The 14,229-nt window shown below is 33.1% G+C and overlaps 1 protein-coding gene and 1 long non-coding RNA gene across 2 annotated transcripts; one reads left to right on the top strand and one right to left on the bottom strand.

The window, feature by feature from the left end:
- The first annotated feature begins 2,198 nt into the window (after positions 1-2,198).
- LOC130590875 (ubiquitin-60S ribosomal protein L40-like) lies at positions 2,199-4,765 on the top strand. The gene is made up of 5 exons (XM_057393489.1): positions 2,199-2,416; positions 3,726-3,812; positions 3,915-4,017; positions 4,262-4,328; positions 4,425-4,765. The coding sequence occupies exons 1-5, from the start codon at positions 2,314-2,316 to the stop codon at positions 4,449-4,451; spliced, it is 387 nt and encodes a 128-aa protein (XP_057249472.1). The 5' UTR covers positions 2,199-2,313; the 3' UTR covers positions 4,452-4,765.
- Positions 4,572-14,219, bottom strand: LOC125495454 (uncharacterized). Its single transcript, XR_007272118.2, has 2 exons — positions 12,126-14,219; positions 4,572-5,516 (listed from the first exon to the last, which is right to left on the bottom strand). It is a non-coding gene; the product is annotated as an uncharacterized LOC125495454 (long non-coding RNA).
- Between the last annotated feature and the right edge of the window lie 10 nt (positions 14,220-14,229).

Below are 14,229 nucleotides of genomic sequence, written 5' to 3'. Positions count from 1 at the left end.
TTGGATATTCAACCTCGAAGCAGTTAACAGTAGTTAGAGAGGAGCAGATGCGCTCATCAGAGTTTGTAGAGGAGAAACGGGTGAACCCAAATCGAAAATTAGGCTTGTTGTTATTGTTGGTAAACGAAAGAGGTGAGTCTTGAGTCGATTTAAAAGAATATTTATATCTAGCTCTGAAATGAGTTTACCACTATTTGTCATTCTCTTGTTTTGGAAAATCTTGATTACAAAAACAAAGGTAAAATTTCTGAAAAATCTGAAACAATGTGAGTGAGGAGGGCGGAAAAGAGAGAGAGTTAACTGAGAAGATGGAGAAGTGGGTAAAAACTAAGAAGGATAGGAAGAAAACGACATGACGATTTGAGAGATAAAGGGGGGAAAAGTTGGGAATCTCGTGGAATAAAAAGGAGAAAGCAAAGAATGTGAGTTGACAAACAAAAAAAACGAGGTTTTTTTTTGGGGGGGGGGGGGAATTGTTAATGTAAGAAAGTTGACAATTTGGCCTGAAAATCGTAATGTGGTGTTAGGTGCCAACAGATGTATTCTAATTAGTCCTTCCCTATATATATAAAAAAAACAACAACTGATGTTTCTCCACAAAAACCTATTTTAATTCGTCCTTTCCTACAAAAAAAATCATTTTATTTATTAATATTTTACTTTAAAATGATAATAACATACTTCTAATCTTTTTTTATGGTTATGACTTTGCATTTTCTAATCTTTTTATTTATTAATATTTTTTTTATGGTTATGACTTTGCATTTTCTAATCTTTTTCATTGTATATAAGTAGTGGATTACATGCAGTAAAACACGTCTTTTAATATATTAGTACTAGCATTGTTTTTTTTAACATTACACGTCTGCATCATATAAAATTGATTCAAAGAGACATTTTAAATTAAGATATAAATGAAAATAACCTTGTTAAAAGGAATTATTTGTCTATGTAGGCACGACAAACATTACCTAGTTTGAAAATAATCGTTTTAGCAATCATATATAACGAAAATTGGTTAATAATACCATGTTTTCAAATCTTATCATAAACACGGTGCTACAAACTTGCAATTAAGAATAAAAATTAAATTTGACTATCAAACAAAAAAAACTCAAAATTGAGAAATTTTCACTAATCTTTATTATAAAAGGGAATGGAGAAGCCATGGTGTCCCCCTTATTAAATTACTCAAAAGTCCTAATGTTTTTCAAAACTTAAAACATATCCCTTAATATTCACAACACCACCGAGTAACTTAATAAAAATAATTAGAACTATCCTTCAATTTTCTCTACAAACCAATTAAAAAAGTCAAAATTTACAGAAATTTGCACATAAATATAGAAGATATATATATCTAATAAACATAAATTGATTAAAATATTTGTAATAAACTTGAATTAGCAATAAAGATGAGGAAAACAAAAAAGTAATCAAATTGAAATACCCATTGTTCTTATTAATGATAAATGCTTACCTTGTTTATGATATTGAAAATCAATTGCCAACTTACACTATTATAAAAGGTTTTCGACGCATGTATCGCACATATATAAAGTTATTATTTAAGAAGATAGTTTTGTCATTGCACACATCGCGTGCACTGCATAGAAAGCTAGTTTTCCTAAAGGGGACAAACTACATGAATACTCCCTCTGTTTTTTTTTATCTTTCTCACTTGGAATCTTGACACTATTCATGCATAGAGAGAATCTTCTCAAATGTTCTCAATTTATAAGAAAAAACATAGTCATGTGGGGTCTTGTTTGATTCGTCTCAATTAGTACTTTATTAATATTCAATCGTTATAATTTTTACTAATAAATAATGAAAGATATTTAAGTTTTAAAACGTGCATTGGAAGACGCGCACAGAAAAGTAGGAATGATAAAAAAAAAAACAGGGAGTATATATATAACCAATTTCACTATAGGATTTAGGCTCTATTCTCTTGGACTGAATTAGTCTGAATTGAATTGATCTGAAATGAATGAAAATTATAAGAGAAAAAAGTTGTACCGAACCGAATTAAAATAATGCGTTTAAACTGAACCAAATTTTCATTAATCCAGTCCAAAAGATTAGAGCCCAATCATAAAAAGAATAGGTTATTCTTTTTCTTCCCCTTAATGCCGTATTTAGCACCGCCTTTAAAAATTTTAAAAACCCTAACTAAACCTATGATCACCCAACGAGTATAAAAGCTCAACCACGACACAAAATTTGGGTATCGCCTTCCTCTACTTCTCACATCAAACAAAAAAGTTTCAGAGAGAGAAAAAAAAAGAGAGAGTAGGAAGGTCTTTGAAGATGCAGATCTTTGTGAAAACCCTAACTGGGAAAACCATCACCCTTGAAGTTGAATCAAGTGACACTATTGATAATGTCAAGACTAAGATTCAAGACAAGGAAGGTAAAATTAAAGGTGTAATCTTTATTGATTCAAATTGTTTAATTTGATGAATTTTTTAAATTTGGATATTGAATTGAATTCTATATATCTATGTTGTTGGAATTATGTATTGGGTAGTTGAATTTTGAGGTGGGTATCAATAAAGGTTTGATCGTGATTGTTTTATTCATTGAAACTTGGAAAGTGAATGAATTTGAATTGGGGATTGAATTATAACTTTAATTTACTTATACATTGAAATTTTATTCATGTGCAATTGAAATTCGAAGTGGGTAATATTAAAGGTATCATCTTTTATTGATTTTATTTGTTGAATTTGGCTGAATTATGTAAATCTGATTTTCAAAGTTTAATTTGGCTTAGGGTTTTAAAGTTGGTTATAGGGTTTAATTGTCCAATTGAATTTTAATTATCTATGTTGTTGGAATTATGTGTATGGGTAGTTGAATTTTGAAGTGGATATTAATAAAGGTTTAATCTTTATTGTTTTATTCATTGAAACTTGGAAAGTGAATGAATTTGAATTGGGGATTGAATGATAACTTTAATTTACTTAATACATTGAAATTTTATTCATGTGCAATTGAAATTCGAAGTGGGTAATATTAAAGGTATCATCTTTTATTGATTTTACTTGTTGAATTTGGCTGAATTGTGTAAATCTGATTTCAAAGTTGAATTTGGCTTAGGGTTTTAGAGTTGGATATAGGGTTTAATTGTCCAATTGAATTATGAATTGCCTAACAATAAAGGTATTATCTTTAAGGTAAATTGAGGTCGGTAATGTCAATTAGTCCAATTGAATTTGTTAAGATACAAAATCTTAACGGTGGTGCTCTTTCCTGAAAGTTCAAAAATTTAATCTATGATGGTGGAATCTGGATTTGATTGAATTTGCTGTTATGTCATGGAAATTGAATTCAGGGGAAATTTAAATTAAATTAGGTGACATAAAAGGTCATATATTTGTAGTTGCAAGATGAAAACTTTTTTTTGAATTTTTGGATGGATTGTTGATTTTTGGATGGATTGAGAAGTAGGTATGGTTTACCTTGGAATTTGAACGTTTCGCTTTTCTAGTTCAAGATGATCAATGTAATGTAGAATATTACCAATTATTAATACGTTTTGTATACCTAACAAGCTGATTATCCGAGTATGTCATGTTTATTCAGTTTTTTCAATGGGAAGTAAAAGTACTGCACTGAAGCCTTCTAATTGACATTTATAGTGAATGGTATTGCACTTTGTAGCATCACATCTTAAATTATGCTCCTATGTTGAACTTTGGATTTCTTTTTGGCAATAGGCATTCCACCAGACCAGCAGAGGCTGATCTTTGCTGGTAAGCAGCTCGAAGATGGTCGCACTCTTGCTGACTACAACATTCAGAAGGGTTAGTTACATCCCATCTCTGCTGTTCCTCTGTTTTGCCTTTTTCTTTTAGTTAATTTGATTCTATTTTATCAGTATTGCTTAAATAATATTTTAATTGCAGAGTCTACTCTTCATCTGGTTCTGAGGCTCCGTGGTGGAATCATTGAACCTTCTCTGATGGCCCTGGCTAGGAAGTTCAACCAAGACAAGATGATTTGCCGCAAGTGAGTTGTCTAAAACTCGCTCTATTTTTATGATCTTTTTGTTAATCACCCAGTGTCTTTTAGTATCTACCAGCAAATTTCAGTTTGTTCTACAATTTTAAAACAAATAATATGTTGTCAATATGCTTTTGCCTTGCCATTTATATGTTATCTCTGATTATAAGCAATACTGCAATATTCTACGGGTTGTACATCTTTGTTTGTAGTCAACCATATTGTTTATAACACTTGTTGTGCTCTTTAGATGCTATGCTCGCTTGCACCCTCGTGCTGTAAACTGTAGGAAGAAGAAATGTGGCCACAGCAACCAGGTAAATTTTACTATTCATCTCTTAAACATTAAAACTTACCCTTTGATTTCATTTATTTTTTGGGATTGAATTTGGATTTGAACTTTTGGTTTGCAGTTGAGGCCAAAGAAGAAGATTAAGTAGAGCGTTCAGTTGTTTGCAGCTGATGTTCTGGTAGCGATTTCCATGGGTCGGTATTTGAACAGAAGCTGTTTTACTATGGCTCTTAGTAGGGGTATACTTAAAATTAGGTTAAATCATTCGTTCGTTTAGTAGTTTTGTAGTAGTATTGACTCTATTGCTTCTTCAAATAAGGCGTATATTCCCTATTAGAGCCTTATTTGTTTCGGAATCGGTTTATATTATTCTCTTGATGGTAATTTTGTGTCTCGACTTATACCAGGCAATTTGGTTTTGACGTTTGAGTAATGATTATAAATTTACTAGTATTTTAGACATTTACTTTTCTTGCTCGTGTTCTTTTGGCTTTGTTGTATACGCCTCATTTTATTGTTGCTCATCTTTTACGTCCTTTTTTCGAATCGAGAAATCTGTTTATCTTTGAATGATCTCTTTATCAAGCCACTGGCCATTTAGTAGGGGCCGAGATTTGTCTTGCGTCCTGGTTAATTGTTTCTCTAGCTTAATGGTTTCGACTCTTGCAGCTATCGTAATATGAATACCTTTTCGACTCATATTATTACTTTTTCAAGTCGATCAGACGATCACTGTAACATTTATCTGTTGGTGCGTCAGTGTCAAGTAATTGCCTATTGCCTCTTCCTTTATTTCGATCCTCGTCAATAACTCAATCTCTTCCTATAATATGGGACATCTAAATCACCATTAACAAAACAGAGTTTGGCCATTAAATCACGCATTGTATTGAGTATGTGCTCTGTATCCCGGTGAGTGTAACTATATTTGATTCTTAGTTGTGTTGTCTACCTAATATTACAAGTAACAAAAATATCAGATTCTTAGTTGTTGTGCTCTTACTTTGGCCACATTCAAACTCATCATTATAAATTTATATTAGAAGATAAGATGGTGAACAAAATTACCTGGTGGTTATTTGGTTCTAAGCGAATGAAGGTCGTCTGACACCAACGACGGCAATGGTGGGAGGTGTTAGGATAGACAGGGTAGAGTAGAGTAGGTCACCGGTGTTGCGAGAGGAGGAGGAGCTTCGAACCGTTGGCCGAGGAGCTGAGTATGCAATAACGATAGTTTAAATTAAGAAAAAATTCAATGTTCATCCTAAGTATTGGATTTTTCACTTTGATAACCAAGCTAATTTAAGTTACCAATGATAATTCTATGTTTTTTTTATGCTTGATAATATGACATTAGTAACAGTTTTGTTATAACTAATCAAGAATTTTTTAAAAGTAAAATGATATCACCCTTAATTCTTTTCCCATTGGCTCTCGTTAATAACCTATTTCATTTTATATTTAGTAAGATATGAATATAAAGTAAATTATATATATCTAGACAGTGAAAACCTTACTTAGTTTTCAAACAATCCTTTCGTCAATTATAAATAACAAAAAAAATGGTTAATGATATTTCATTTTTAGTTATAACAATAAACACGAATTAGTTATCATTGAGAATTAAAAATAAATTTAGCTACCAAAGAGAAAAAGCGCAAACTTAGAATTACCTCTGAGAACTTTCCTAGTAAGTTCTAAAGGAAGGCCAAATCAGTGAATTCAACCAATTTTGATGTAGGACTAAATTGTACTCCCTCTGTCCTAAAATATAGTTCCTATTTCTATTTTGGGTGTACCAAAATATAGTTCCCATTTTCATATTTAGTTCCACATTTTTCCATAATTTGTCTAGAAAAATCGTGTTCCATTATCATTTATTTGCTTCTTGAATTTTGTTTTTTGCTTTGTTTATTCAACACAAGTGTTACAATTAATGCTCTTTCACCAATTATTCTCCATTCTCTCCTAAAATCATCTTTTCTCATACAACATTTATTTAAATAAACAAAAAATCTTTATATTCCTCTTAGATTCTACTCCCTCCGTCCCATAATATAGTGCTTCATTTCCATTTTGGGTGTCCCAAAATATAGTGCTTGGTTCTATATTTAATTCCATAATTTTTTGTGATTTGCCTAGAAAAATCGTGCCATCATTATTTGTTTGCTTCTTGAAAATAGTTTTTTTGCTTTGTTTATTCAACCCAAGGGTTGCATTTAATGCTCTTTCACCAATTATTCTTCATTCTCTCTCCTAAGATCACCTTTTTCCTAGAGGTGATCATGGGCCGGGCCGGGCCGGGTTCGGGCCGGGCCGCGGCCAAAAAAAATTGCCCATTGGCCGGGCCGGGCCGGGCCGGGCCTAAATTCGGGCCGAATTTTTGTGTCCAAAGCCCGCTATTTCGGGCCGGGCTTAGCGGGCTTTTGCGGGCCAAAACGGGCCGGGCCAAAAAATAGACTAAAAAGTCGTTTTTAGCTTGCCCAAAGCCCGGCCAAAAAAAAAAAAAATGGCCGGGCCGGGCCCGGCCCGGCCCGCGGGCCGAAAAATTCTGCCCAAACCCGGCCCAAAAACGGGCCGGGCCGGGCCGGGCCAGCGGGCCGGGCCATGTTTGATCACCTCTACTTTTTCCACACAATATTTATTTTAATAATAAAAAGTTTTTACTTTCCTCTTAGATTCTATTTACCTTAATTCCCGTGAAAAAATGGAATCAAACACTATATTATGGGACGGAGGGAGTACTTGCATAAATTACCGTGAAAAAAGAGAAATGAAAACTATATTTCAGGACGGAGGGAGTATATGAGTAAGCTAAACTTTTTTTTTTTTTCCTTTTTGTTGTATATAGCCTTTTTTGATTGCCGTGTTTAGTAACCCTACCACACAACGTTTACTTTGAATCTCGGGTTGACCCCATCTTATTTAGCGGAAGTCTTCACGCTCCACAAAGGTCTTGAAGGTGCAATCAGTCAAAATATTTCAAGAACAATAATTCAAAGCTACATTTTAGAAGTAGTTAACTCTGTTAAAGGCCACTAAAACACTTTTTGGAATATCGAAAACATCATCAAAGACATTAAATTACGAGTATTGGGAAATAAATCACGTCTATCCAAAGCAAATAGATATTTTTGAGTAATGAGAAATAAATCATGTCTATTCAAAAGAAATAAAGCAGTAGACTAGATAGTAAATATAGTAAATTCTTTGATATATATCAATACTTATAATATCTCTCAATTCCTCTCGGTCATTCAAAATGATAAAATTATAAAATCATATGTTTCTCTATAGAGGAGGGTGTCCTAAATTCATAATTTCAATAATAAATCTATAAATTAAATATAATACAAATACTTTATTTGTCTTTTTCTACAACAACAATGTGTTCAAGCACATTTTTTAAGAAAAGGAAAGAAAATGGATAGTTTAGCATAGAGGGGTTAACTAGAACAGAGGATAGGTAAATAAAGTAAACGCAACTTAATAAGTCAATTTACGTAATTAATGATGGTTTTATTAACATAAAGTAAAGACGATGTTGTCAGCTATAATCGTTTTTTTATGAAAAGTGAGATGGTTCCAATAGCTAAAACTACCCAAAATTGGTAATTGTTAGAATAGAATAAAAAAGAACGGATGAAGTATATAAATACAATGATGTTGAGAAAACCTCATTTCACAACAGTTTAAGATAAACAATGTTAATAAATATTTTTTTTTAAAAAAAAACAACAACCTATGCAAACGAAGGCAATTCAAAACCAGTAATGGTTATAAAAGAATATTAAAATTTGGATTTACTATTTTACCTAAGAATTTGATCATCCGACTTAAACAGTTGTGTTAATTTCAATATCAATCATTAATACTTTATTTCATACAACGATTCAAATAACTTAGAAAAAAGAAATTTTATATAACAAATAAAAAATGAAAGATATTTAATTTATCTTATTTATTATCACATATAATGACATATGAATATGATTCTACCACATAAAGGCACTACCCGTATATTGAACGGGTTTCAAAAATTAGTACTTGTAATAACTCTCAATTCCTCTCGAGTCTCGATCTTTTAGAAGTTTCTCTAATAGAGAAGGGTGTCTTAAACTCCTAATTGCATTCTTGATCTCATCTATTAAAAGAGAAAACACAAATTTTTAAAAAAGACGGTCTCACATTAGTGTTAACATGAGACCGTAATGCTAAGTTGCTGACAACAAAATTAGTTAAGCGCTTGGACTTATTAGTTATGTTAGTAAAACCATCACAGTTCCTCTCAATTTATGTTTTCTCTCTCCTATACCCCTCTCCTTTACCAACTCTCATTTTCTAGATGTTGGACATTTCTCCCTCTACTTCTCTCATTTTTTCACTCCCCATTATATTAAGTTCTTGCCATTTTCAACCCAAATTTTTTCCATTTTATACTTTTGCTTCTAATTTTCTTTGTTCTTCTTCCATTTTCTATTCTTGCTTCATTTTTATATTTCATTCTTCTTTTATTTTCTGATTTTAGGAGTTGTTATTGTTTCATTTTCTATTTTTGTTTTGGCAGTTGCGTTGATATTGAAACTTTATTTTGGGATGTGTAATGTGATTATTAAGACATTTTCTTTGTTTTAGTGATTGAAACCAGGTTGTCTGTTTAAATAGAAATTTGAATGACGAACTCTAGTTATATCGTTGGTATAAGTATCATAACATATGTTTTTGTGAATCGAAAAATTAGCGAACAATTTTATATCTTTAGTTACTAATTGTTGTGGATTAGTTAATGTTAGCAGTTAGACCCTATTCATGATATACTCCCTCCAGTCTTTATTAGTTTACGCATATTCCTTTTTGAGATGTCCCTTATTAGTTTACCCGTTTCTTTTGTTTCTAGTTTTGAAATGGGATAACTAACTTTCCATCAGACACACATTTAACTTTAATACAAATTAATATTTTCTCTTTCTTTCTATGTCCCACAACCTCATGTCTCCTAAAACTATGTGCAAAAGAAACGGGTAAACTAATAAAGATCGGAGGGAGCATTAGTTAATATTTTTGGCTAAATAGTTAATAATTTTGGCAAATTAGTTAACATCTCCAGTAAATTAGTTATTGTTGTTTTATAATTAGTTAAGATCTATTGAACATTATTTAGTTTCCATTATAAAACAAAAAATAACTTGTTTATAGATCTAAAATGTCAAACACAATAGACAGCAGAAAAAAAATTTGAGTAAAGATTTGAGATATCAGAAATTAGAGAAGAAAGATAGAATGATTTATGCGTGATAATGAATTAGTGCCATTAAAATGCGTCGTAATCTGGTTTCTACTCCTCCGTCCCAAAATATAGTTCCCATTTTCCTTTTCTCACGGTAATTTATGCAAGTAGAATTTAAGAGGGATAGTAAAAAACAATTATTCATTTAAATAAATGTTGTATGGAAAAAGATGATTTTAGGAAAGAGAATGGAGAATAATTGGTGAAAGAGTAATAATTGTAATATTTTGGTTGAATAAACAAAGGAAAAAACAAAATTCAAGAAGCAAATAAATGATGGGACACAGTTTTTTTTAGATAAATTACGAAAAAAATATAGAATTAGATATAAAAATGAAAACTATATTTTGGGACACCCAAAATAGAAATAGTAAGAGCATATTTATAGTACACCTAGACTATTTTCTCCAAATGAATGAGCGAACGAGCAAATGAGCAAAATGAACAAATGAGCAAACATTTATATCATTTAAGAAAATGAGCAAACACTTTTATTACAAAATGAGCAAAATGAGCAAATGAGTAAATGAGCAAAATATCCATATGAGAAAATTTAGTATCAAATGAGCACCTGAAGTTCTAATTTATTACAAAAATACCCCTGGGTGTACCATGCTCATGGTACACCCGGGTGTACCATGAGTGAACTCAAATAGTAACTATATTTTGGACGGAGGAAGTATGAAGTATGATATAACTAATATAATTTCCCGCTTAACATACATACATATATATATATATATAATGCCTAATTAATTTATCTAGAAACAATTTATGACTAGCATAATTAATAAATGCAAGTGCTTAACTAATTCTACCGAAAATTTGATGCACGCACGTGATGTCATCATGATTCATGATATCAGTTGTTCTCAGACTTCTCACGTTAACGCTAATATACAATCTATTAAAAAACGGACTCTTAACAAAAAATTATTATCTCCGTCATAAAAAATCGGAACCGAAACTCATCATTAACTATAAAACTTATACGTGCGAGAGCAAGCCCGAATGGTCCAGAAATCTCTCACATTCTTTTTGCAAATGATAGTCTTCTCCACAGGAATGCCTGACAATAGTTGATATTCTCAACGAATATGAAATGGCATCCGAGCAGAAAATTAATTATGAAAAGTCAGAAGTATCCTTTAGTAAAGGTGTAAGCTGTGAGAAAAAAAAAAAGAATTGATTAATCTTCTCCATATAAGGCATGTTGACAGACATCATAAGTATCTTGGGATCCCATCTCTCTGTGTGAGATCAAAGAAAGTGCTTTTTCGGGAACTATTAGACAGAATGTGGAAGAAATTGAGAGTTGTCACGAGCTGGGAAAGAGGTTCTTATCAAGGCTGTCATCCAAGCATTGCCTACATATCTGATGGGGGTCTATAAGCTTCATGTTGCTGTTATACAAGAAATCCACTCTGCTATGGCTCGATTTTGGTGGGGAGGGCAAGGGGACGAACGAAAAATGCATTGGCTAAGTTGGGAGAAAATGTGTAAACCCAAATGTATCGGTATAGGATTTAATAATCTTGCGGTTTTTAATGATACTTTGTTAGGTAAACAAGTCTGTCGTTTATTTACAAAAAATCATTGTTGAGTCGGGTAATGAGCGCCAAGTATTATCCTCATGGTGATCTTTGTCAAGCGAGGTTAGGATATTCTAATAGCTATTCATGACGAAGTATTTGGGGTGCAAAGAGCTTGGTATTGGAGGGTTTGATTTGGAGGGTGGGAGATGGCATGAAAATTGACATATGAAGCGACCATGGGTGGGGGACGAAGAAGACAGATTTATTAGGAGTGCTCGAGTGGAGGGACTAGAAGTGGTGGGAGGTTCAATGCATGTGGAGAAAAAGGAGTAGAATACGGAACTTATTGACAGACAATTCAATGAGCGTGACCAAAGTTGTATTATGGCGACTCCTTTAAGCGCTAGATGTTTACAAGATGAATTAGCTTGGGCAGTGGCGGATCCAGGAATTTTCTAATGGTGGTTCACCATCAATTACCGTTCACTAAATCAAAATAATTTTTTTAAAAAAAAATACTCCAAACTAAATTTCAATCGAAAAGAAAATAAATATATATCCAATAATTATACAAAATACAACCAAATAGTACTAGAAAACCAAATATCCAAATTATATTACAAAATACAACCAAATACTAGTAAAATCAAGTAACAGTTGAACTAAATTTGATGTATCTCACCAATGAGACATATGCCAATTTGTGATAGACTCATAGACCATCAATTATCATCAACAAAATCAGCAAGAAAGTGATAACACCCAATTCAAACATAATGTAGTTTCAATTATCAAACACCAACAAGGCAAATGCAATAACACACAAATCAAAATACAACAACAAAATCAACATTTATAACAATTCTAAATTACATAATCTGATATATAAACACCCATAACAACTAAAATTGCAATTTATTTTTCAATTCTCATGAAATTGATAAACCCTATTTATAAAGTAAAACAAGAAATCAAGCAAATTGAGTAGATTAAGATGTACCTAGAGTAGATTCCGTCCACCGTAGTCCACCGTCGTCCACCAAGGAAGGAATTCCGACCGTTTTCGTGGCTGCACGTCGGCGAATCGTCAAGGACGATGGCGATACGAAGCGTCGAAACTTAACCACGAATCGCCCACGAAGGACGAAGCCACCAACAGTCAATGAAAGCGCTGCCGTGGCGGAGGCCGCCGGACGAAGCCAGTCAAGCCACCAGGGAGGCAGCGAGAAGGCTTGAGGAGTTGAGGTCTGCGTGAGACTGTGAGAGAGAAAGGTAGGTCTGCGTGACTCGTGAGAGAAAAGAGCGTTTTTTTTTTTTTGCGTGATTTTTTGATTTTTTTTTTTTTTTTTTTTTTTTTTTTATTGCTGGTGCACGTGCACCAGCGTGTTATTACCTACATCCGCCACTGAGCTTGGGCGTACTCAAAGGATGCACCTATTCGGTGAAAACTGCTTATATGTTGGGGAAAGGTGGGAAATTGGAGGATTTTCATAGAGTGTGGAATATTTTGTGGAGCTTAAATGTGTCGCCTAAGGTTCGCCTTTTCATGTGGCGCGCATGCACAAGCTCATTCCTGGTACGGGATGTGCTCAAGCGACGTCACCTCGTCAAAGAAGCTGGTTGCCCCTGCTGTGCCAGAGAGGATGAGAGGCAATCACATTTATTCTATAGCTACCCGATGTCGCTAAAATTGTGGGAAGAGCTGGGTTGTTATATGTTATTACAAGAGGTGGAAGATGAAGGCATGTGTGATAATCTCATCAGATGGAGTGAGATGGATGCCAAGGTGGTTCAAAAGGGTTGTTATATCCTTTCGAATGTGCGGGGTGAAAGAAATAAGAAAGTATTTGAGAATACTAGCCATCCTATCCCTGTTGTGTGCCAGAGAATCATGAGACAAGCTAATGACTTTAATTGCTTTGCGGTGAGGATTTACGGTGGACTGTGGCCCATCACGGCTCCGAGCCCAGCCCGATGACATGCTCCCCTGCTGGTGCTATTAAACTGAATACAGATGCAAGCTTAGCTGATGAAGGTTGGGAGGGTCTTGGTGTGATAGCCCGTGATTCGGAAGGTAAGGTGTGCTTTGTTGCAACTAGACGTGTGCGTGCCGACTGGCCTCCCGAGGTAGCTGAATGTAAGGCCATTTATATGGCAACCCGATTGGCCAAAGCTCATGGGTATGGTGATGTGATTTTCAGTCCGATTTTGTAGTAGCTACCAAAAGATTAACTAAAGCAGCAATTTTCTTCTCAAATTTGGATACAATACTTGGGGATATTCTTTCTATGTGTAATGGCTTTTCTTATGTTTCTTTTTCTCATGTTAGAAGGGATGGGAATTGTGTGGCCCATAACCTCGCTAGACTCCTAGACTCCTAGTGTTGAGCAATGTTTGGAGCGTCATTGTCCTATTCTCCTAGACTCCTAGTGTGGTAACACCTTATGTACTTACGGACACCTTGTCTCTTTAATTAATGCACTTCTGTTTCCCCTCAAAAAAATAAATAAAGCAAAAGCTAACAGATGCCCCGGGAACGCTAGATAAGAAATATATTGTTCTACTTAATTACTCATATTTAAATAAAATAATATAATAATGTATAATTCCAATGCAATGCATTTATATGCTTTGCATTGGAATTAAATGTTTTCCCTTCCTTTGAAAAACATTAAATGTTTTGCATTGAAATTATACCTTATTCTATTATTTTATATAAATATGAGTAATTAAGGCTATGTCACCTGAAATTTTCTGATCTGAACTTATCTGATTTAATTTGATCTGATTTGATAACAAGATCTTATCTTTTAGATTTTTCTCAATATATAAAAAAATATAATCATGTGGGGTCTTGTTTGATTCGTCTCAATACGTACTTTATTAATATTTAATTATTATAATTTTTACTAATATGTGATGAAAGATATTTAATAGTAATAATGATTTTTTAAATATAAGCATGATCTGAACTGAACTTATTTTTTCTGATCTGATTAGATTTAAAATAAGCAAAAATAAGGTGAACTGACCTAAATACAACAATATATTTCTTATCTAGTGACGGAGTCCGTTAGCAAGATCAAAAAGAAAAACTATAAAAC

This window comes from Beta vulgaris, chromosome 3, assembly GCF_026745355.1.
Source record: "Beta vulgaris subsp. vulgaris cultivar EL10 chromosome 3, EL10.2, whole genome shotgun sequence".
In the NCBI taxonomy this organism is placed as follows: Eukaryota; Viridiplantae; Streptophyta; class Magnoliopsida; order Caryophyllales; family Amaranthaceae; genus Beta; species Beta vulgaris.
Note: the sequence above shows the minus strand (reverse complement) of the source record. Positions and strands in the feature narration are given on the sequence as shown.